Consider the following 25672-nt stretch of genomic DNA (forward strand, 5'->3'; position numbering starts at 1 on the left):
CAGAGAGAGAGAGAGAGAGAGAGAGAGAGAGAGAGAGAGCATTTCTCCCTTGAATTTAATAACTAATGATTATCTTGGGAACAAACATTTTTCCCTTTTCTACTTATTCATACAGAAAACAACCAGTAGGGGAAACCTCACATAGAAGTTTACCCAGGCCAATATCTAATCTGACATTAAAGGAAATTTGAAATTTGGGCTAGTGGACATATACCTGCTCATTGGGTATGTTCAGACAGATCTAGGAAAATGTTGATTCTCTCTTTTAATCAGACACTGATATGGATGATATATGATATGGAAAGTGATGTTTCTTTGGTCAAGATTTTGATGACCCCAAATTGCCCCAATATCTTCATTCTTATATAGCCCACCTTCCATTGTGCTAGTTAATCATAATTGATTGGCACCCTTCAGGATCACCTGCTCTTTGAAGGGCATATAAACCCAGAAGGGGTTTTTTGCTTAAGAGAAATAGTCAAATGACCACCCTTTTATTAATAAATATGATGGCCTTATTAATAAAATAATTCAATTACCCAGAAACTATTTCTTTTAGAATTTTTAAAATTGTCACCATATATATATATATATATATATATATGTATATGTATACAATATGTATGTGTGTGGATATATATATATATATTTAGAATTTTTAAAATTGTCACCATATATTGGTGACATGTACTGAATTATAGGAATATATTCTTATAATGTATATGATATATACCTATAATATAGCATATATTATATATACCCATATATTTACATATATTCCTATAATTTTCAAAGTATGATCCATGGACTCATGGTAGTATGGTGATCGCCAAGATCCATTTAGGTTTTCTGCAAGGTAAAAATCATTTATTTTCAAAATAATAAAATATATTTTAATTTATAATATAGTAGCTATTAACAGATAATGAATCATGTAAGTAAAATCTTTTGAAAATAATTTTCAAGTGTGTAAGGGGAATGTGAAACCAAAATGTTTGCACAACACTGCTAAAAATAATAATTATTCCTTAGCATATTTCTTATTGAAGCAAAACAATTAGACAATTTTTTTTGTGCAACCAAGGTCCAAATTTAATTCCTTTATACAAAATTTATTTAGTGAGATACAACTAGCAAGTATTTATTCAACTTCCACTATGTACTAGAAGTTAGAAAGTTAGTTAAGAGATGGAGTTCTAGCAGAATGTGCCTATAGAGATCTTATCCTCTATGATTTCATCAAGGAAAATAACATGAGAATATGTAAATTCTTACTGTGTGCAAAGCACTGTGACTTGTGAGACTCAGTGAGTAATTTTATCTTGTCAAGGCAAGAAAAAGAAAAAAAAGTTAGCATCTAATCCATCTGTGTATATACAAGATTAGAGTAAGCCAATCTAAATTAAAGGAAGTACCATGTTATTTTATTTCAGTTGTACACCTGCAACTAGCTTTACATTTTATAGCAACGAACTTATGATTGCAGTGAAGAAGACGTATAGCATCTGGACAGTTAACAAGGTCATCAACGTAGGGGCATGGATTGGCTGAAAGATAAACAGATTTGGATAAATTGGACATTATGTATGAAGGCAGAAAAATCCAATTCAATTTAAACCATTTTGACATAGCTACTATGTGTTAAGCATTATGCCCAGCATTGGTAGGTCCAATTAAAATTTAATAGGCAATACAATATAGTTGTATACATAATATACACATATATACATACATATAAATAAATATATACACACATGTATACACAGGGATAAGGGATATTCTGTGCAAATTAACAGAAATAAGATAATGTAGAACCCAAAGGAAATACATTCTTAATCAAATTTTGAAAAACATGGGATGAATGGAATGTTTGGAGAGGTAGGCCTCAATGAGAAGAGATATCATATCCCCTGAAAGTGGAAATAAGATAGAAAGATTAAAGATATACATAAATTTTGGGGTATAGAGAAGGTAGAAATAAACATTCAGAATAGATTCTATAAATATTTCAGTAAAATATGAAGACTATCTTATGAAATGGAAAAATAGGTGCCATGAACATAGAAAGCATGGACATGGAACATGAGTAAATTATAGATGATTAAAATGATTACTACATAGGTGGACAGAACCAATTAATAAAAATGGTAATTCTGCCTAAAGTGATCTACTTGTTCAACACCTTCCCAATTGAATTACCAAAAATTATTTTATTGAGCTAGAAAAATAATAGCAATCATTTAGAAAAATAAAAAGCCAAGAAAAATCAATGAAATTAATGAAGAAATGCAAAAGAAGGAGGTTTAAATGGTTAAAAGTGGCATATTTTAAATTATATGATAAAATAGTAATTATCAAAATAATCTGGGACTAACATATACAAAGTGAATCAGTAGAATAGAGTAGACGTGCAATACACAGTGGTAATTGATTATAGTAATCTTGTGTTTGACAAATCTAATGATTTAGGATTTGGGGATAAGAATTAATTATTTGGTAAAAAATGTTGGCAAATAACAGTTTGGCAGAATATGTCATTTACTAAGATAAGGTCAAATGAAAACAGGACTGAAAAAGAAAGAAGAAAATGGAACATATTATTTATTTGACTTAAAAAAGAATTTATGAATAAACAAGAGATAGCATTTTGAGATAGATACTTTTGATTACATTAAATTGAAAAAAAAGTTTGTTCAAATAAAACAAATGTAGGCCAGATTAGAAAAAAAAATAAAATTTTGGGAAAAATCTTTATAGACAATTTCTTATGTAGAGGTCTCATATCTCAAATGTATAGAGAATGTCAAATTTATAAAAATATAAGTAATTTCTCAATAGATAAGTAATAGATAAGTTTTCAAAGATTATGAACAGGCAGCTTTTTTAATGGAGAAATCAAATCCATATCAAAATTACAACATATACAAAGCTATGTCAAAATTATATAAATGCTCTAAATCATTACTGATCAGAGAAATACAAATTAAAACAATTTTGAGATACCATCCCACACCTATCATATTGTTTAACATGATGAAGAGGAAAATGATAAATATTGGAAGGGATATGAGAAAATTGGGGCATTAATATAGTGTGGTGGAACTGTGATCTGATCCAAACATTTTGGAGAATAATTTATTTTTGGAGAATAAACTCTATATGCCCTTTACCTACCAATACTATTATTAAGTCTGTTTCCAAAGTGATAAAAAAACAAAACAAAACAAAAAAAACCCCAAAAAATCTATATGTTCTAAAATATTTGTAACAGTTCTCTTTGTGGTAAGAAAGTACTGAAAACTGAAGGGATGCCAATCAACTGGAGAATGGCTAAGCATGTTGTAATATTGTAATGGAATATTACTGTGCTGTAAGAAATAATGATCTTATTGGTTTAAAAAAAAACATGAGTAGACTTACATGAAATAATGAAGAATAAAATGAAAAGGGAATATTGTATATACTTGCAAACAATATTGTTCTGTGAATAACAGTAAATGACTAAATTATTCTGAATATTATAAATGTTCAAATCAACTTCAGAGGACCCATGAAGCAAGGTATTATCCACCTCCAGAGAAAGAACTGATAGAGAAAAATATGCGTAGTATGACACATACACATGTGAAACGGTGGCCTTCTTTTGTGTAAGGTGGAGAAGGAGGAGGGAGATAGTTCAAAACTTAAAATGTAACAAAATAAATTAAGTTTTTTTTTCAATTGGTTAGAAGAGATGGGCATGAAAAAGGTCATTTCATGAATGGATCAAAGGATCATAGATTTAATGCTGGGAAAAAAAAAAGAAAACATTTTATAGATGAGGACCAAACTGAGTCCCCCAAATGTTAAGAGTTTTAAAAGATGAAAAAGTCCAAATTCAGAAAAATTAAATGGTGCCTATTTTCACAGAATGAACACAAGATTTGGGGGATAGAATTTGAACAAAGTATTTCCTTACTGTAAGTCTAGTACTCTGTTTACCACATACCATACTACTTTCTAACAAATTACTATAGGGACAATTTGGTGAAAGAAAAATTTTGGTTCCTTTGTGAGGAACACTAACCAAGCCAAAACCAACCAACCAATCAAATAAAAACCTTTGATTTCTTTTTTGGAAAAGATAACTAGACTGAAAATTTAGAGGATATATATACACATATATATATGTACATGTATGTGTGTGTATGTATATGTATATGTGTATGTATATGTATATGTATGTATAATTTATCTAGATTCCAGCAAAGTATTTATTTAATATTTCTTTAACAAAATGGGGATATTTTTTGAATTATTAAATCCAAGGAGGAATCACCAATAGGTTTAATAAATGAAATAAACTTTCTTGATAGAAGAAGAGAGGTAATAATCCTTTGGTAGCAAAATGGGAAATTAGATAAAGTATTGTATTGTAGTCATTAGTGCCTTATATTCAAATCCTTTTTCAGATATAGGGAGTCTTTGAGCAAAAAAAAAAAAAAAAGAGTATCTTTATCATGGAAATGACAAGATTATTAAATGGGATAGCATTGTTAAAGTGCTTTGTAATCATTAAAGCACTATTTTTGTTGTTGTTGTTTCTGATGATTTGGAAAGAAGTCTGTAGTGTAAAATTCTGATAATTTGTTTTTGTCCTTCTGCTATTCAACATTTTCTTCAAGAATTGAAGTCAAATTGAATCATATAATCAGATATTATAAAACTGGGACCCATGGCTAACATGCAAATGCCAGAATTGGATAAGAATGATTGATCAAATCTAAGATGAAATTAAATATGGATAAATGTAAACCGGTACAAAGAATCAATTGCATTAAAAAACAAACTGATCAGGGATTAATGGTGATGGATTGAAGATTAACTTGTCAGAAGTTTTTATTGAAAAGGTATGAATGGGTATAAAGAAGAATGCAAATCAATAAAGTGATATAGAAACCAAAGATATGTGTTAGGTTGCTTGAGAATGAACATTACCAGAGAATGTAAAGGATAATATTCATGTACAGATACAGGTAAGGAATCTCTGGCCATATTATTTCTTGAATATTTTCTTTATGGCAACCATGTTTTAGGAATGATGTTATAAAGCTAAAGTCTATCCATTGGAGGGTAATCATGATAATTAAGGAATTGGTTAACATACTATGTGAGACTCATTTGAAGAATTTTGGGAACTTAGCCAAAATTTTGGAAGTTTTAAGAAGGTATGATAACTTCAAGTATTTATAGATTTCTTAGGTGGAAATCAAGTTATTTTTGTTCTCCTTAGCCTGGAAAAGAAAAAAAAAACAGGTTTTGGTTCTATATAAGATGGAAAAACAAAACAAAACAAAACAAAACATTCTTAGAATGGTCACCATGATGAATGGATGTAGTATTTTCTTAATTATTACCTTTTCTCAAGGATTTTTCAGAGGGTATTCTTAATAATCTACCATTTGGACTTGAGGTTCTCTGAAGTCCTTTCCATATAAGATTCTATAAGATTATGTGATTTTGAGAAACTGAAATTCCCAGTCATTGTTTTTGGGTCAGGGTTTTATAACTCCAGGGTCCAGGGTTTTAAAGAGAGTTAGGCCAAGTGTCCACAAAGAAGAGTGGCAAACTAAATCTTTATTCTCATTAAATCTTTAGTGTTGATTATTTTATTTTATTTAATTGAGAATTCATAAATAAGAGATAAATATCATTAGAGATAGGAAAAAAAAAACAGGAAAAAAGGCTCTGATAGAAAAGTTGGAAATATGGGCTATTAATGGGAAGAACAAGAGACAGGTGTTTAAGATCAGAATACATACAATGGACAAAAGGGGGTTCAAGGAAGTGAGGAAACAGTGTTTAAAAGACATGAGAAGGAACAAAATCAACACTTATTTCATTATTGATTTTTATTAGCCTTGCTTATTAGGAACAAAAATTATAGGAAAGATGCAGGAATACAGTTCAAATTTCCAATCTATTATGGGATCATAAATAAAAAACAGAAAAAGATTTTGCAAGCCAAATGTTAAGCTTTTCTATGTTAAAGATCAAGAAAATGAGACCCATTGTATTTAAATGACTGATCAAAGGAACACAGAGAGTAGATACCAGAGTTAGGATTCTGAATCTAGATTTAGCACTCTTTCAGTAAACATATGTCTAGGAAGTAGGATGCTAGTGTTTTCCACAGACAATCCCCAAAATATGGAGAGCAAAAATGTTTAATAAGTCACAGATGTTTTGGGGGTTATCATTGACTTTATGATTAATTACTCTCTCTATTTTTCATTTGGAAAACTTACTGCAAAGTCCATCTTCACATTGGCCAGGGCAATCTCCACAAGGGATTCCTTTCTTATAAGGTGTAGTAAAAGTTACAGGATTATTTCCCCTAGAAAAATCAAATAATTAGAATGACTAAATTACAGTTACATCTAAGAGTTATGCACTGTTGATAAAAATTGCCATGTATACCAATGAGAAAAATCTATGCAATCATATGAACAATCGTTCATATAGAATGTAGGTGCTAAAATTCGCAAAATCTTATAGAGTGAGATTTCTCCAATTTTTACTATTATCCACAAATACTATTCTATATCAATGGTATGCCAAATATATTTTTCTGTTTGTGTTTTACTTTGATGCTTAGATTTCCATCCTCTGAAAACTAAGTGGATGCCCATCAGTTAGGGAATAGCTGAATAAGTTATGGTACATGAATGTAATTTATGTTTACTATGTCTACTTTATGTCATCTTGGCTCTGCCCCTTGAAACACTTTTTTAAGGTGATTTGGTATATGGTAGAACAAAAATAGCTTTACTACTTTCTATAGATAGCTTATACTTACAGGAAAAATTGCCTCTGTGGAATGAATTAAGGAACATTGATCTGCTTCTCTTGAAATAATCAACCGAAGGAGAAATTTCTGTTTCAAATTTCTTTAATAAGTATTTTTAATCCAATACACATAGGGAATTATGTATATATGTATGTATGTATAAGACTAAAAGCCATTCCCAAATAACTGATAAAAGGATATAAATGATGGCTTTAAATGAAGTATTATGAACTACTAATAACCTTATGAAAGAATGCTTTAAATCAGAAATAAAAGAATGCATATCAAAACAATCCTGAGATTTTTACCTCATACCTAATAAATCAGCAAATATTTTTAAAAGGGAAAAATATTGGTATAGAAATTCATTGCTGATGGAGTTGTGAAATCATACAATCATTCTGGAAAACAATTAAGAATTATGTAAATAAAATGGTTAGAAACTATACACGTTGGCCAAAATATTGATTTGGAAAGCATTTATTCCTGGGGAGTAATTTACAACTTAAAAAGCTCAAGATATGCCAAATTATGTATAATAGAACTTTTTTTGTATTAACACAGAAATTAAAACAAAGTAGATATCCTGTTATCAAAGAATGGCAAAACAAATTATTGTATATGAATATTATATAACATTATTCTTCTATAAGACATGATAAATATGACTATAGAGAATCATAGAAAGACTTACAAAGACAGATAGAAAATGAAATGAGATGAGCCAGAAAAATGATATATTCAATTAATATAAAAATGCAAATAAAAAACTATAAACTGAATGTTGCAAAAGTATAAAGAAAAATCCCCAAAGAAGAGATATGAAAGAAAGCTCTTGTCCTTGCAGTCCACAGATGTATGGTCCTAAATGAAAGATCTGAATTGTTAAATGTGTTGATTTTTTTTGGTGAGATTCTCCCTCTTCTTCCTCTTTTTGCCCCTATTTAGAAATTTGTTTTATGGGATTTTTTATTTGTTTGATCTGTGGGAATGAGAAAAAGGAACAGGAAAAAAGTAGTATCAAATTAAAATAGAAATAGATCTGTCTTGACTTTATATTGACTCAGAAAGCCACAAATTAACATCAATATTTTATTGTATTTTTAATTTTTAAAAACAATTCCCAATTGCATTTTAATTTAGCAATGGAAAGGAAGTAAGTTTGATATCTCTAAATTCAAAGTAACATTAAAAACAAAAGATAGCAATATCTATACTCTTTCAAAAGAAAAAAAAATTCTCCTGATCAGTCTCCTTCCCAGAATTCTTCTTATCTATCTATCTATCCATCTATCTATCTACTTATCTCTCTCTGTCCATTCATTTATTTAGTATTTTCCCAAATTACTTCTTTTTTAATTTTTTCAAATCATCGCTTTTAATTTTCAAAATATATGCAAAGATAATTTTCAACATTCACCCGTGCAAAAACCTCTTGTTCTATATTTTTCTCCCTCCTTTCCCTTCATTCCCCTCCCCTAGACAGCAAGTTATCCCATATATGTTAAACATGTACAATTCTTCTATATATTTACACTTTTATCATGCTTCATAAGAAAAATTAGGCCCAAAAGGGGGAAAAATGAGAAAGAAAACAAAATGCAAGCAAGCAACAACAAAAAAGTGAAAATTCTATGTCAGTCCCAACAATGCTTTTTCTGGATAGAAATGACTCTCTCCATCACGTCTATTGCAATTGGCTTGAATCATTCATTGTTGAAAAGAACCATGTTCATCAGAATTGATCATCATATAATCTTGTTGTTACTGTGCACAATGTTCTCCTAATTCTAATAACTTCATTTAGCATCCGTTAATGTATGTCTCTCCAGGCATTTCTGAAATCATCCTGCTAATCATTTCTTATAGAACACTAATATTCCATAACATACATATACCATAACTTATTTAGTCATTTCCCAACTGATGGCCATGCACTCAGTTTCCTGTTCCTTGTCACGACAAAAAGATTGTTATAAACATTTTTGCATATGTGGGTCATTTTCCCCTTTTTATGCTCATTTTAGGATACAGATCCAATAGACACTGATGGATCAAAGGATATGTACAGTTTGATACTCTTGATAGCCTCTTGAGTATAACTCCAAATTGCTCTCCAGGATAGTTGGATAAGTTCACAACTCCTTTAACAATATATTAGTGTACCAGTTTTCCCACATCTTTTCTAAAATGTATTATTATCTTTTCCTGTCATCTTAGTCATTTTGAGAGATGTGTAGTAGTACCTCAGAGTTGTCTTAATTTGCATTGCTTCTAGTGATTTATTTCATTTTTTTCATATGAGTAGAAATGGCTTTAATTTCTTCATCTGAAAATTGCTGTTCTTATCCTTTGACCATTTGACCAATTGACCATCAATTGGAGAATGGCGTGTATTCTTATAAATTTGTGTCAATTCTCTATATATTTTAGAAATGGAGCCTTTATTAGAACATTTGAATGTAAAATCCCACTCCCCTCCCCCAGTTTTCTGCTTCCCTTCTAATCTTGTTTGCATTTGGTTTTGTTTGCACAAAAGTTTCACAAAAGTTTTTAAATTTAATATAATCAAAATTTCTTCATTTTGCCTTTCATAATGTTCTCTAGTTCTCTATTGGCCTTAAATTCTTTCCTTCTTCACAGATCTGAGAGATAGACTATTCCTTATTCTCTTGATTCACTCATATTATCATTGTTTTTGTCTACATCATGAATCCATTTCAACTTTATCTTGATATAAGGTGTTAAGTAGTGGGTCATTGCCTAGTTTCTGCTGTACGTTTTCCAATTTTCCCATCAATTTTTGTCAAATAGTGAGTTCTTATCTCAGAAGCTGGAGTCTTTGGGTTTATCAAACATTAGATTATCAGACATAAATATTGACTATTGTGTCATGTGAATTTAATCTATTCCACTGATCAACTACTCTATTTCTTAGGCAATACCAAATAATTTTGATAATTGCTGCTTTATAATATGGTCTGGTTAGGTCTGGTACAATCTAGGCTACCTTTATTTGCATTTTTTCTTATTGATTACCTTGAAATTCTTCACCTTCTGTTCTTCCAGATATATTTTGTTATTATTTTTTCTAGATCTGTAAAATAATTTATTGGCAATTTTATTGATATGACATTGAATAAGTAGATTAATTTACATAGAATTTTAATTTTGATTATTTTATCTTGACCTATCCATTAGCACTTGTTATTCTTCAAATTGTTTAGATCTAACTTTATTTGTGTGGAAAGTGTTTTGTGATTGTGTTCTTATAGTTTCTGGCTTTGTCTCAGCAGGTAGACTCTCAAGTATTTTATATTATCTAGTTATTTTAAATTGAATTTCCCTTTGTATCTTTTACTGCTGAATTTTGTTGATAATATGTAGAAATGTTCATGATTTATGTGGAATTATTTTGTATCCTGAAACTTTGCTAAAGATGTTAATTGTTTCTAGTAGTTTTTTAGTTGAATTTCTAGGATTCTCTAAGTATACTATTTTATCATCTGCAAAGAGTCATAATTTTCTTTCTCATTACCTACTCTAAATCCTTTCATTTCTTTTTCTTCTTTTATTGCTAAAGCTAACATTTCTAGTACACTATTGAATAGTAATAATGATCCCAGACAATCTTGTTTCACTCCTGATCTTTTTTGTAATGCTTTTATTTTATCCCCATTATATATGATGCTTGCTGATGGTTTTAGATAGATGCTACTGATCATTTTAAGGAAAATTCCATTTGTTATTTTGCTCTCCAGTGATTTAATAGGAATGGGTGTTGGACTTTATCAAATACTTTTTCTTCATCTATTAAGATAATCATATAATTTCTGTTAGCTTGGTTATTGGTATAGTCAATTATGCTAATAGTTTTCCTAATATTTCTAAAAGGAGGCAAAATAATATAAATTATATTATTCAAACAAGTGCAAAAGACCTATTACAGTAAAGAGAAGGGAGGAGAGGTGAGCAATATTTGAATCTTACTCTCATCAAATTTGGCTCAAATACCAAACATTCTCAGTTGAGTATAGAAATTTATCTTACACTGTAGGCAAGTAGGTGGAGAAAGAAGGGGAAAAAAAGTGATGGGAATTGATGAAAGGGAGGTCGGATTGGTGTAGGTAGGAGCCATAAGTAAAATGTAGGTGAGAAGGGACACGGTTAAAAGAGAGAGAAAAAGCTAGATGGTGCAGTGGGTAGAGCACTGGCCCTGGACTCAGGAGGACTTGACTCAAAGTGTGCCTCAGACACTTAACACTTCTTAACTATGTGACCCTGGGCAAATCAAGTAACGCCAACTGCTTTACCACAAGATAAAAAGGAAAGAGAAAAATATATAACTGTACATGTGAATGGGATGGACTCTCCCATAAAACAGAAGCAAATAGCAGAATGGATTAAAATGATGAAATAATGTCAAAGCTAAACATATATGCCCCAAGTGGTATAGCATCCAAATTCTTACATGAGAAATTAAGTGAGCTATAGAAAGAAACAGACACTTAAACTATATTAGTGGGGGACCTCAACCTAGTGTTCTTAGAATTTAAAAAAATCTAATCACAAAATAAACAAGAAAGAAGTTAAATAGATGAATAGAATTTTAGAAAAGTTAGACATGATAGACCTCTGGAAAAAATTGAATGGGAATTAAAAAAAATATCTTTTTCTTGGTGGTATATGGCACTTACATAAAAATTGACCATATATTTGGGCATTAAAAACTTCAATGAAAAGCAGAAAGGCGGAAATATTAAAAGCATCCTTTTCAGATCATGATTCAATAAAAATTATGTGTAATAAAGGACCATGGAAATATAGAATAAAAATTAATTTCAAATTAAATAATCCAACCCTAAAGAATGAGTGAATCAAACAACAGATCACAGAAATAATCAATAATTTCATAAAAGAAAATGATAATGATGTGACAACATACCAAAATTTATGGGATGCAGCCAGAGTACTTCTTAGTGGAAATTTTACATCTTTAAATGCTTACATAAATAAAATAAAAAAAGAGGAAATCAAAAATCAAACACTTCCCAATTAAATACAAAATGAAAAAAATTTAAAATCAAAAATGAGATTAATAAAATTGAAAGTATGAAAATTATTGAAATAAGTAAAACTGAGAGCTGGTTTTATAAAAAATAAAGACATATCTTAGATTATTTGGATTAAATAAATGAAGAAATTCAAATTATTAGAATCAAAAATGAAAAGGTGAATAAACCATAAATGAAGAAGAAATTAAAAGAATAATTAGCATCTATTGCTCAACTATATGCCAATGTCTGGTAATCTGAGTGAAATTTATGAATAATTATAAAATCATAAATTTCCCAGATTAACAAAGCAGGAAATAAATACTTAAGTAATCTCATTTTAGAAAAAAAAAAAGAAATTGAACCAGCCTTCAATGGATTCCCCATCAAAAAATTCACAGGGCCTAATGAATTTACAAGTAAATTCTACCAAACAACAATCTATTTCAATACTATGTAAACTATTTGTAATATGTTTGTATTTATTATGTATGTATATATGTATTATGTAATAATTTGTAATATATGATGTCGTCCTACCAGTTTTTTGTGACACAAATATGGTGTTGACATCTAAATCAGACATAACAAGTAAAAAGAAAATTAGACTTACCTATTAATGAATATTGATGCAAAAATTTCTAATGATTTTTTTAATTTTAATAGTATTTTTCCCCAAATACACACAATGATAATTTTCAGCATTAGCATAACCATGTAATCCAAATTTTTTCTTCCAGTCTTACTCCCTCCCTCTTTCCCAAGACAGTAAGTAATCCAATATTAGTTTAACATGTGAAATCCTTCTAGGCATATTTCCACATTCATCATGTTGCACAAAAAAAAAAAGAATCGGATCAAAAGGGGAAAAATGACAGAAAAACAAGTAAAGAAGTAACAACAATAATACAAGTTAAAAATATTATGCTTTGATCAACATCCAGTCTTCATAGTTCTTTTTCTGTATGTAGATGGTACTTTACACCACAAGTCTATTAGAATTGCCTCAATTTACCTCATTGTTGAAAAAAGCCAAGTCTATCACAGTTGATCATCACATGTCCTTGTTACTGTGTAAAATGCTTTTTTTTTTTTTAAAGTTCTGATCCCTTTAGCATCAGTTCATTTAAGTCCAGGCTTTTCTGAAACCAAACTGGTCATTATTTCTTATAGAAAAATGATATTTTATTATATTCATATACCATAACTTATTCACCCATTCCCAACATTATAAAAAGTGTTTGCTACAAACATTTTTGCACATGTGAGTCTTTTGGTCCTTTTTTATGATTTCTTTAGGAAAAAGACTCAGTAGAAAGATTGCTGTATCAAAGAGCATACGCAGTTTTATAGCCCTCTAGCCATAGTTCCAAATTGTTCTTCAGAATGGCTGCATAAGATCCCAACTCCATGGACAATGCATCATTATACTAGATTTCTCACATCCTCTCCAACATTTATCATTATTGTTTCCTATCATTTTAACCAATTTGATAGATGGTACCTCAGAGTTCTTTGATTTTTCATTTCTCTAATCAATAGTGATTTCAAGCATTTTTCATAAGATTATAGATGGCTTTAATTTCCTCATCTGAAAATTGTCTGTTCAGGGGCAACTAGATAGTACAGTAGATAGAGCACTGGCCTGGAAGTCAGGAGGACCTGAGTTCAAAGCTGGCCTCAGACACCTAATACTTATTAGTTCTGTGACCATGGGCAAGTCATTTAACACAAATTGATTCACCAAAACATTACTACCACCACTACCAACAACAACAACAAAAATCATCTATAGAAAATGTCTGTTCATACCCTTTGACTATCAATTGAGGAACAACATTTATTCTTGTGAATTTGAGTCAATTCACTACATATTTTAGAAATGAGGCCTTTATCAGAAACACGAGCTATAAAAATTGTTTTCCAGCATTCTGCTTCCCTTCTAATCTTGGCTGTGTTAGTTTTGTTTGTACAAAATTTTTTTTTAACTTACTGTAATCAAAATTATCCATTTTGCATTTCATAATGTTCTCTGGTTTTTCTTTGGTCATAAATTCCTCCCTTTCCCATCAATCTTAGAAGAAGACTTCTTTTGTTCTCCCAATTTACTTATAATTTCATCCTTTATGTCTGAATGATGAACCAATTTCAATCTTATCTTGGTATAGGATGTTAGATGTTGATCAATGCCTAGTTTCTGTTGCACTATTTTTCAGGTTTCCACATAATTTTTGTCAAATAGTGAGCTCTTAGCCCAGATGCTGAAATCTTGGCTTTATCAAACACTAGATAACTATAGTTACTGATTATTGTATCTTGTGAATCAAATCTATCACACTGATCCACTACTCTATTTCTTAGCCAGTTCCAAATGATTTTGATGACCACTACTAAGTAAAATATTTTTCAGGTCTGGTAGAGGTAGTCCACCTTCCTTTGCAATTTTTTTTCATTAATTCCCTTAAAATTTTTCACCTTTTTTTTTTCCACATGAATTTTGCCATTATTTTTCTAGTTCTATAAAGTAATTTCTGCATGATTTGATTGCTATGGCTGTGAATAAATAGATATATTTAGAAAGAATTGTCATTTTTATCATATTAGGTTGGCCTATCCTTGAGCATTTGATATTCTTCAAATTGTTTAAATCTAACAATTTGTATGAAAATCGTTTTTACAATCGTGTTCATATAGTTCCTGGCTTTGTCTTAGCAAGTAAACTTCTAAATATTTTATATTATTTACAGTATTTTAAATGGGATTAAATGGGATTTCTCTTTGGTCCTGGGCATTGTTGGTAGATAATGGTAAACACTGATGATTTATGATTATGTATCATAATATAGAATATATATTATAATATCATAATATAGAATAAAGATAGAGACGATTTCTATGGATTTATTTTATTTCCTGCAACTTTGCTAGATTTATTTGTTTATAGTGGTTTTTTAGATGATTCTCTAGGATTTGCTAAATATACCATCATATCATTTGCAAAGCATGATAGATTTGGTTTTTTATTCCCAATTTCTAATTCCTTCAATTTCTTTTTTTCCTCTTATTAATAAAACTAACATTTCTAGTACAATATTGAATAATAGTGGTGATAATGGACATCCTATTTTCACTCTGATCTAAATTGGGAATGCTTCTAGCTTATCCCCATTATACATAATGCTTGCTGATGGTTTTCAATAGATGCTACTTTATAATTTTATGGAAAATTTCTATGTTTTCTAATGGTTTTAATAGGAATGAATGTTGCATTTGTCAAATTTTTTTCTGTATCTATTGAGATAATCATGATTTCTGTTAGTTTGGTCATTGATATAATATTGTATCGATAGTTTTCTGATATTGAATCAGTCTTGCATTTCTTATAAATCCTACTTCATCTTAGTATATTATACTGCAATCTTTTTGCTAGTATTTTATTTAATATTTTTGCATGGATATCTATCAGAGAAATTTATCTATAATCTTTCTTTGTATTGGCCTATCCTCCCCACCCCCCATCTTTTTCCAAAAAAATTTATATAATATTGAATTAATTGTTCTTTAAATGTTTGGTAGAATTAATTTGTAAATACATCTGGTCATAGAGATTTTTCCTTGGGGAATAGATTAATAACTTATTCAATTTCTTTTACTAAAATAGGACTATTTAAGTATTTTCTTTCCTTATATGTTAATCTAGACAATCTATATTTTTGTTAAGTTTTCATCCATTTCCCTCAGATTATCAGATTTTTTGCATATAACTGGGCAAAATAATTCCTAATTAGTACTTTAATTTCCTTTTCATTGATATTAGGTTAATCCTCTTAATTTTTGATACTTTTAATTTGTTTCTCTTTTTTCCTTTTCCTAATCATATTAACTAAATGTATTAACCTATTTTGTTGGGTTTTTCATTAAACCAACTCTTAGTTTTATTTTTAAATAGTTTTCTTACTTTAAATTTTATTAATTTCTCCTTTGATTTTCAGAATTTCTAGCTGATATTTAGTTGGGGGGGTGTTAATTTGTTCTTTTCCTAGTTTTTTAGTTGAATGCTCAATTCCTTAATCTTCTCTTTCTCTTTTATTTATGTAAGCTTCTAGAAATATATAATTTCCCCTAAAAGCTGCTTTGCTAGCGTTTGATAAATTTTTGAATGTTGTCTCATTACTGTCATTTCTGACGGTGAAATTATAGATTGTTTTCATGATTTGTTGTTTGATTTACACATTATTTAGGATTAGTCTATTTTCCAATTAATTTTTGGTTTATTTCTCCATGGCACTTTATTACATGTAATTTTTATTGCATCATGATCTGAAAATGATGCATTTTCTATTTCTGCCTTTCTGAATTTAATTATGAGGTTTTTATGCCTTAATACATGGTCAATTTTTGTGCAGATGCCATGTACCACAGAGGAAAGATACATCTCTTTCCAGAATCATTCAGTTTTTCCCCAAAGGTCTATGATATCTAATTCTTAGTATTCTACTCACTCCCTTAGATTCTTTCTTCTTTATTTTGTGGTAGGACTTATCTAATTCTGATAAAGGGAGCTTGAGATACTCCCTCTTCCCCAGTATCCTTTTGCTGAATATTTCTTTTTGCAACTTCCATAACTTCTCTGAAAATTTGGATGTGAGACCACTTCCATTGGCATTACTTCATTATCTATGGTACTTTTGCAAGATTTAATTTCCTTCCTTATCTTTTTGAATTAGAATTTAATTATAGCTTTTTATTTACAAAACATATTCATGGGTAATTTTTCAACATTGATCCTTGCAAAATCATCTGTTCCAACTTTTCTCTTCCTTTCCCCCACCTCCTTCCTTAGAGGGCAGGTAGTCCAATACTTGTTAAATACGTTAAAGTATATGTTAAATCCAATACAAGTATGCATATTTATACAGTTATCTTGCTGCATAAGAAAAATCAGATCTAGAAAGAAAGAAAAAACCTGAGAAGGAAAACAAAAATGCAAGCAAACAATAATAGAAAGAGTGAAAATGATATATTGTGGTCTACACTCATTTCCCATATTTCTCTTTCTGAGTGTAGCTGACTCTCTTCATTACTAAACAGTTGGAACTAGTTTGAATCATCTCATTGTTGAAGAGAGACACATCCATCAGATTTGATCATTGTATAATTTTGTTGTGGCTGTGTATAATGTGTATATATAATGTGTATAATGATCTTCTGATTCTGCTAATTTCTGCTAATAGAATCAATTCATATAAGTCTCTCCAGGCCTCTCTGAAATCATTCTGTTGTTATTCTGTTGGTCATTTCTTATGGGACAATAATATTCCATAACATTCATATACCACAATTTATTCAGCCATTTTCTAATTGATGGATATCCACTCAGTTTCCAGTTTCTAGCCAGGGACTGCCACAAACAGTTTTGCAGATGTAGTCCCTTTTCCTTCTTTAAGCTCTCTTTAGGATATAAGCTTAGTAGTAATATTGCTGGATCAAAGGATATATGCAGTTTGATAACTTTTTGAACATAGTTCCAAATTGTGCTCTAGAATGGCTGGATTCATTCACAATTCCACCAACAATGTATCAGTGTCCCAGTTTTCCCACATCCCCTCCAATATTTATCATTATCTTTTCCTATCATCTCAGCCAATCTGAGACGTGTGTAGTAATATCACAGAGTTGTCTTAATTTGCATTTATCTGATCAATAATGATTTGGAGTACCTTTTCATATCACTAGAAATACTTTCCATTTCTTCATCTGAAAATTGTGTGTTCATATCCTTTGATCATTTGTCAATTGGAAAATGGCTTGATTTCTTATAAATTTGAGTCAATTTCCTATATAATTTGGAAATAAGGCCTTTATCATAACCTTTGAATGCAAAAATGTTTTCCCATTCTAATCTTCTAATCTTGTTTGCATCAGTTTTGTTTGTACAAAAACCTTTTAACTTGATGTAATCAAAAGTTTCTATTTTGTGATCAATAATGATCTCAGTTCTTCTTTGGTCACAAATTCCTTCTTCCTCCACAGGGCTGAGTGGCAAACTATCCTATCTTCTAATTTATTTACAATCTCATTCTTTATGCCTATATCATGAACCTATTTTGACCTTATCTTGGTATATGGTGTAAAGGATAGGTCAATGCCTAATTTCTGCCATACTAGTTTCCAATTTTCCCAGCAGTTTTTGTCAAATAGTGAATTCTCATCCCAAAAGCTGGGGTCTTTGGGTTTGTCAAACACTAGATTGCTATAGTTATTGAGTATTTTGTCCTATAAACCTAATCTATTTCACTGATCAACTAGTCTATTTCTTAGCCAGCACCAAATGGTTTTGATGACTGTTGCTTTATAATATAGTTTTAGATCTGGTACAGCTAGGTCACATTCATTTGATTTTTTTTTTCATTAGTTCCCTTGAAATTCTTGACTTTTTGCTCTTCCAGATGAATTTTGTTGTTATTTTTCTAGGTCAGTAAAATAGTTTCTTGGGAATTTGATTGGTATAGCACTAAATAAATAAATTAGTTTGGATAGTATTGTTATCTTTATTATAATTGCTCAACCTATCCAAAAGCACTTAATATTTTTTCAATTGTTTAGATCTGACTTTATTTGTGTGGAAAGTGTTTTGTAGTTTTGTTCATATAGTTCCTGACTTTCCCTTGGCAAATAGAATCCCAAATATTTTGTACTATCAACCGTTATTTAAAATGAAATTTTTCTTTGTATCTCTTACTGTTAGATTTTGTTGGTGATGTATAAAAATGCTGATCATTTTTGTGGATTTATTTTGTATCCTGTAACTTTGAAAATGTTGTGGATTATTTCTAATAGCTTTTTGGTGCATTATCTGGGGTTCTCTAAATATACCATTATATCATCTACAAAGAGTGATAATTTGGTTTCCTCCTACTCTATTTCCTTTAATCTCTTTTTTGGCAATAATTTCTTATTGCCAAAACTTGCATTTCTAATACAATATTGAAAATATTGGATAAATTCTCCACTATTTATTCCTATATTATCTAGGGCTAGTTCAATATTAGGAAAACTATTAGCATAATTGACTAGTCAATAAGCAAATTAACAAAAACCATATGATCATCTCAGTAGATGCAGAAAAAGCATTTGATAAAATCCAACACCCATTCCTCTTAAAAACACTAGAGAGTATAGGAATAAATGTACTTTTCCTTAAAATAGTCAGTAGCATCTATCTAAAACCTTCAGTAAAAGCATCTGTAATGGGGATAAATTGGAACCATCCCCAATAAGATCAGAAGTGAAACAAGATTGCCCACTATCACCATTACTATTCAATATTATATTCGAAATGCTAGCTTTGGAAATAAGAAATTATTGCCCAAAAGGAGATTAAAGGAAATAGAGTAGGAGGAAACCAAATTATCACTCTTTGCAGATGATATGATGGTATATTTAGAGAACCCCAGATAATGTACCAAAAAGCTATTAAAAATAATCCACAATATTTTCAAAGTTACAAGAATTTCAAGGGAACTAATGAAAAAAAAATCAAATGAATGTGACCTAGCTGTACAGATCTAAAACTATATTATAAAGCAGCAGTCATCAAAACCATTTGGTGCTGATTAGTTGATCAGTGGAATAGATTAGGTTCACAGGACAAAATACTCAATAACTATAGCAATCTAGTGTTTGACAAACCCAAAGACCCCAGCTTTTGGGATAAGAATTCACTATTTGACAAAAACTGCTGGGAAAATTGGAAACTAGTATGGCAGAAATTAGGCATTGACCCATACTTTACACCATATACCAAGATAAGGTCAAAATGGGTTCATGATATAGGCAAAAAGAATGAGATTTTAAATAAATTAGAAGAAGATAGGATAGTTTGCCACTCAGCCCTGTGGAGGAAGAAGGAATTTGTGACCAAAGAAGAACTGAGATCACTATTGATCACAAAATAGAAACTTTTGATTATATCAAGTTAAAAGGTTTTTGTACATACAAAACTAATGCAAACAAGATTAGAAGAGGAGCAATAACCTGGGAAAACATTTTTGCAATTCAAAGGTTATGATAAAGGCCTCATTTCAAAATTATATAGGAAATTGACTCAAATTTGTAAGAAATCAAGCCATTTTCCAATTGACAAATGATCAAAGGATATGAACACACAATTTTCAGATGAAGAAATGGAAAGTATTTCTAGTGATATGAAAAGTTGCTCCAAATCATTATTGATCAGGTAAATGCAAATTAAGACAACTCTGTGATATTACTACACACATCTCAGATTGGCTAAGATGATAGGAAAAGATAATGATAAATATTGGAGGGGATGTGGGAAAACTGGGACACTGATACATTGTTAGTGGAATTGTGAATGAATCCAACCATTCTAGAGCACAATTTGGAACTATGCTCAAAAAAGTTATCAAACTGCACATACGCTTTGATGCAGCAGTATTACTACTGGGCTTATATCCCAAAGAGATATTAAAGAAGGGAAAGTGATTTGTATATGCAAAAATACTTGTAGCAGCCCTTTTTGTAGTGGTCAAAACTGGAAATTGAGTGGATGCCCATCAATTGGAGAATCACTGAGTAAATTGTGGCATATGAATATTATGGAATATTATTGTTCTGTAAGAAATGACCAGCAGGATGGTTTCAGGAAGGCCTGGAGAGACTTACAGGAACTGATGCTGAGTGAAATGAGCAGGACCAGGAGATCACTGTATACTTCAACAACAATACTATATGAGGAACAATTCTGATGGACATGGCTCTCTTCAACAATGTGATGAACCAAATCAATTATGAAGAGAACCTGCTACACCCAGCGAAAAAACTATGGGAAATGAGTGTGAATCACAACATAGCATTTCTACTCCCTCTGTTTTTGTTAGCTTGCATTTTTGATTTCCTTCTCAAGTAATTTTTACCTTATTTCTAACTCCTATTTTTCTTGTGCAGCAAAATAACTGTATGGATATATACATACATATATTGAATTTAACATATACTTTAATACATTTAACATGTATTAGTCTACCTGCCATCTAGGGGGTGGGAATGGGGGGCACAAGGGGAAAAGTTGTAACAGAACTTTTTGCAAGGGTCAATGTTGAAAAATTACCAATGCATATATCTTGTAAATAAAAAGGTATAATAAAAAAAAGAAAAGAAAAAGCTTCAATTAAAAAAAAAAGGTTTTGCAAAATAAAACTACTGCAACCAAAATTAGAAGGGGAACAGAAATCTGGGAAACAATTTTTACAACCAGTGTTTCTGATAAAGGTGTTATTCTAAAATATATAGAAAATGGTGTCAAATTTATAAGTATACAAATCATTTCTCAAATAATAAGTGGTCAAAGGATATGAACAGACAATTTGCAGATGAAGAAATTAAAAGCATTTCCAGTCAATGAAAAAAATCCTCCAAGTCACTATTAACTAAATAAATGCAAATTAAGACAATCCTGAAGTGCCATCTATCAGATTGGCTAAGATGACAGGAAAAGATAATGATAAATCTTGGAGAGGATGTGGAAAAACTGGTACTTATTTATTATTTATTTATTTATTATTGGTGGAGTTATTGATCTAGCCATTCTGAATATCTATTGGGAACTATGCTGTTAGGCTGTAAAACTCTGCATACCCTTTGATTCAACAATGTTTCTACTAGGTGTATGACCAAAAGAAATTACAAAAGAGACCAAAGGACCCATATATACAAAAATGTTTTTAGTGATTCTTTTTGTAGTGGCAAGGAATTGAAAATTGTGTAAATGCCCATCATTTTAGGGATAACTGGATAAGTTGTGGTATTTGAATATAATGAAATAGCATTGCTCTATAAGCAATGAATAGGCTGCTTTCAGAAAAAAAATCTTAGAAAGACTTACATGAACTGATGTTGAGCGAAGTGAGCAGAACCAGGAGAACATTGTATACAGTAACATCACATTAATGTGGTGATCAGCGATTATAGACCCAAACTCTTGTTAGAAATATAGTTATCCTACTTTAACATGTTTAACATGTATAAGACTGCCTGACATCTAGGGGAGGGAATGGAGAGAGGGAAGGGAAAAGTTGGAACAGAAGTGAGTGCAAGGGACAATGTTGTAAAAATTACTCATGCATATGTTCTATCAATAAAAAGCTATAATTAAAAAAAAAAGAAATACAGTTATCCAAGACAATTCCAATATATTCAGGATGTTAAATGCTATCCATAACCAGGCAAAGAACTACAAAGAATGAATATGGATGAAACATATTATTTTCATTTTTTGTTGTTTTTTTCCTCTCTTTTGCTTTTTCTCTTTTGTTTTTTTTACATTATTAATATGGAAATATGTTAAAAACCACTGTATATGTATAACCTATATCAGTTTGCTTTGGTTTTTTTTTTTTACATTATTAATATGGAAGTATGTGTAAAACCATTGTATATGTATAACCTATATCAGTATAACTGTCTTGGGAAGGGGTTAAGAATGGAAGGGAAGTGCAAAAACTATTTGGAACTCAAAATTTTACAAAAGTAGATGTTTAAGGCTATCACTAGATGTAATTGGGGAAAAAAGCTACTAAGTGAAAAAAGTTAATTTGGTAATGATATTTGTATGTAACTGGGAAAAATAGAATATTATTAAGAGGATAGGTAAAACGAAAAGCTATAATGGTGTTTACATACTTGCTGCAAAAGTAACATTAGTAGTGAATTTTCTTCTGGGATTTTCTCCATGGCAGAAAACAACTTGTTCATTTTTCTCCATCCTATCCTTTCCTTAAACACACTCTCCTTAGAAGAAAATAATTTAACAAATGACTTAGCCAGCTAATAGATTAGCCAGCCAATCTAACCACAAACATTGATAATGATAGAATGAAACATAAGGTATATGATTTGTGATAGAAGTGAGAATGATTTGTGGCTTGAAGTCCATAAGTTCTATGAATTAGTAGGACAGTTTGAGGACTTAGAAATTTGAGTGGACAAATGGTGAATATGGCAGTGGTACATGAGATGGAAAGAAACAAACAAACAAAATCAATCTTACTCTCTTCAAATTTTTTCACCCTCAGGTCAATTTAGCCCAAAGCAAATAGAAATAGCAAAAATTACCCTTAAGATGACTTTTTCTTTGTTATTGCAAATTTGTTCTATTTAAAGAAGTGTAAGGGTGTCATGAGAATCCTAGTAAGCTCTTAATTCCAGAACTTGTCCTATAGTTATCGCAAACTATTTAGATATAGATAATGCTTCCTTCTGTTTGGCTGTGGAAATACATCACTATATAGAAGAAAATATATTGGCCTCTCAGAGATCTGATACTATATTGTAAACAATATCTTGGTCAGCATCTTTTATATGAATCTGGCTGAATTTTTTCAGGTCTGAAGAAGCTGTCAGAAATCAAGGTGGATATTCTGAGGCATAAGGGAAAAATAAAAGGGTAGTGTCTGTTTCTCTTGACCATGGACATATCTAATTCATTATTGCTAGAGTTAATGACACACATATCTAGATGTCTTGATATGACTTTCCCTTTCTATACTATAACAGAATAACAACAAAAGTGATGATATTATTAAAAATACAATAATGGTAACCTCAGAGAATTTGTGTTCTTTATATTTCTCACAACAACCTGAATTCGAATCCAAGCTCTGATACTTGTTATTATAGGAACTTGATGAAATCATCTCTCTGTCCCTCAGTTTCATTGACTAAAAATGATTATGAAAAGTGATTATCTAAGGTACAATCCATTCCTAGCATTATGAATCTATTTAAGAGTAAATTTAATAGTCAAGAAGTTAAAGAATCATGACTAAATATTTTGAAAAATCTACCCATCAGTTATTGAATCAGCCATGAATGCTTTATGAAAATAACCTATCCTAAAATGAAATGTTGAATTGAATTTCATTTTTGCAATGATTAAGGCAGTAAACTATAATGCTTTAAGTGAATATATTTTAAATAATTTCTAAATTTGAATTTATACATACCCATGACAATAGTGGCATGTGTAGAAGTATTTAAATGTCTTCTGATTGGGGCAATGAGCGACACCACAGCCAATCATATACGAAGTGGACCAAACAGTCTGATAAGAGAAAAGCAAGGTGCTTATCAAATTTAAAAATAGCATATATGAGAAAGTCACAAAAAACTGATTTTTGCTCACATTTTTTGGCCTTATAATTAATCTGGCTGGAAGCAAAGGAAAAAGCAAAAAAAAAAAATGCCTGAGAGTCAATGAGGAATATAATTATTTATCTTGTTAAAATTTTCATTTATATTTTATGGGTATTTGATATACCTCTCTTTCAAAATTTTGAGGAAATAATGCTTGATTTTCTTCATTAACAACTATTGAAAATGGAGCAAACTCCATATATGAAAAGCTACTATACGCAAAACTCCAATTTCTTTTTGTCATCTAATAAGAGGACAATTTTTGGGGTAATTGTGACTGAATAAGCATACATTTTACTCAATAGAGAGACACATTTAATGACAACTATCCAGCATGTGAACTATCAGGGATATTTCTGCCTCAATAATGAATATGGCAGATCATTAATATGATATTAATAAGAATAATATTTCAGAGAGATGGGGATGTTATTGTTAAAGATTTCTATAAATTGAGAACCTAATATCTTTAACAATAACATCTCTATGTCTCTGAAAAGACAATGAAAATAGATTAGCAATTGATACTTATCCTGTACCCCTCAGACATAACATATAATCATCAGAGAAGGGAAAAAAGAGGAAGAAAGTGGGTATTTTGCTGAGAAATAGAAGACAGGTGGTAGTCACTTCCTTCTCTATGCCCACTAGGAAATATTAAAGGAGTCCAAATTGGTTTATATGGAAAATTACTATTTAATTTCATCATATGGAAATTCTCTGTTCATATACATTGATCATTTATCAATTGGGGAGATACTTACATTTTTTATAAATTTGACACAGTTCTTTATATATTTTAGAAATGAGACTATTATTAGAAACACTGGCTATAAAGATTCCCACCCCCCCAGATTTGTACTTCCCTTTTAATCTTGTTTCTGTTTTTTTTGTTTGTGCAAAAGTATTTCAATTTAATGTAATCAAAATTGTCCATTTTGCCTTTTATAATGTTATCTAGTTCTTCTTTGGTCATAAATTCCTCCCTTCTCCAAAGATCTGAGAGGTAAATTATGCTTTTTTCTGCTAATTTGTTTATGGTATCATCTTTTATGCCCAAATCATGTATCCATTTTGACCTCATTTTGGTTTGTTGTGTAAGATGCAGTGCTATGCTAAATTTCTGACATATTATTTTCCTCTTTTCCAGCAATGTTTGTCAAATAGTGAGTTCTTATTCTAGAAGCTGAAGTTTGGGGATTTAATCAAACACTAAATTGTTATAGATGTGGTGTCATGTATATCTAATCTGTTTCACACTGAATCCACTATTCTATTTCTTAGCAAGTACTAGATGATTTTTGACTCCTTCTGCTTTATGTTTAGTGTTAGGTTTGGTACTGATAAGCCACCATCCTTTGCATTTTTTTCATTAATTGCTTTGATACTCTTGATCTTTTGCTCTTCCAGATAAATTTGTTGTTATTTTTTCTAGTTCTATAAAATAATTTTTGGCAGTTTTATTGTTATGGCACTGAACAAGTAGACCAAGTTAGGCAGAACTGTCATTTTTATTACATTAACTTAAACTATCCATGACCAACTGAAATGTTTCCAATGGTTTAGATCTGAC

General features: G+C 30.3%; 1 protein-coding gene across 6 annotated transcripts in view; it reads right to left on the reverse strand.

Annotated features, from left to right (window-relative positions):
- Positions 1-1065: 1065 nt before the first annotated feature.
- The window catches only part of LOC127561837 (serotriflin-like), a 47225-nt gene continuing 22618 nt past the window's right edge, over positions 1066-25672 (reverse strand). For 2 of the 6 annotated variants that reach the window (XM_051997130.1, XM_051997131.1), the window contains exons 6-8: positions 23910-24007; positions 6288-6376; positions 1066-1547 (exon numbers count right to left, since the gene is read on the reverse strand). In XM_051997130.1, the coding sequence (XP_051853090.1) occupies positions 1420-1547; positions 6288-6376; positions 23910-24007 (315 nt within the window). In that variant the 3' untranslated portion in view covers positions 1066-1419. Of the gene's footprint in view, positions 1548-4843; positions 5274-6287; positions 6377-6915; positions 7812-9868; positions 9927-23909; positions 24008-25672 lie in introns of those variants that run through there. The other 4 variants (XR_007953547.1, XM_051997133.1, XM_051997134.1 and 1 more) reach the window with 4 other exon arrangements.

This window comes from Antechinus flavipes, chromosome 4, assembly GCF_016432865.1.
Source record: "Antechinus flavipes isolate AdamAnt ecotype Samford, QLD, Australia chromosome 4, AdamAnt_v2, whole genome shotgun sequence".
In the NCBI taxonomy this organism is placed as follows: domain Eukaryota; kingdom Metazoa; phylum Chordata; class Mammalia; order Dasyuromorphia; family Dasyuridae; genus Antechinus; species Antechinus flavipes.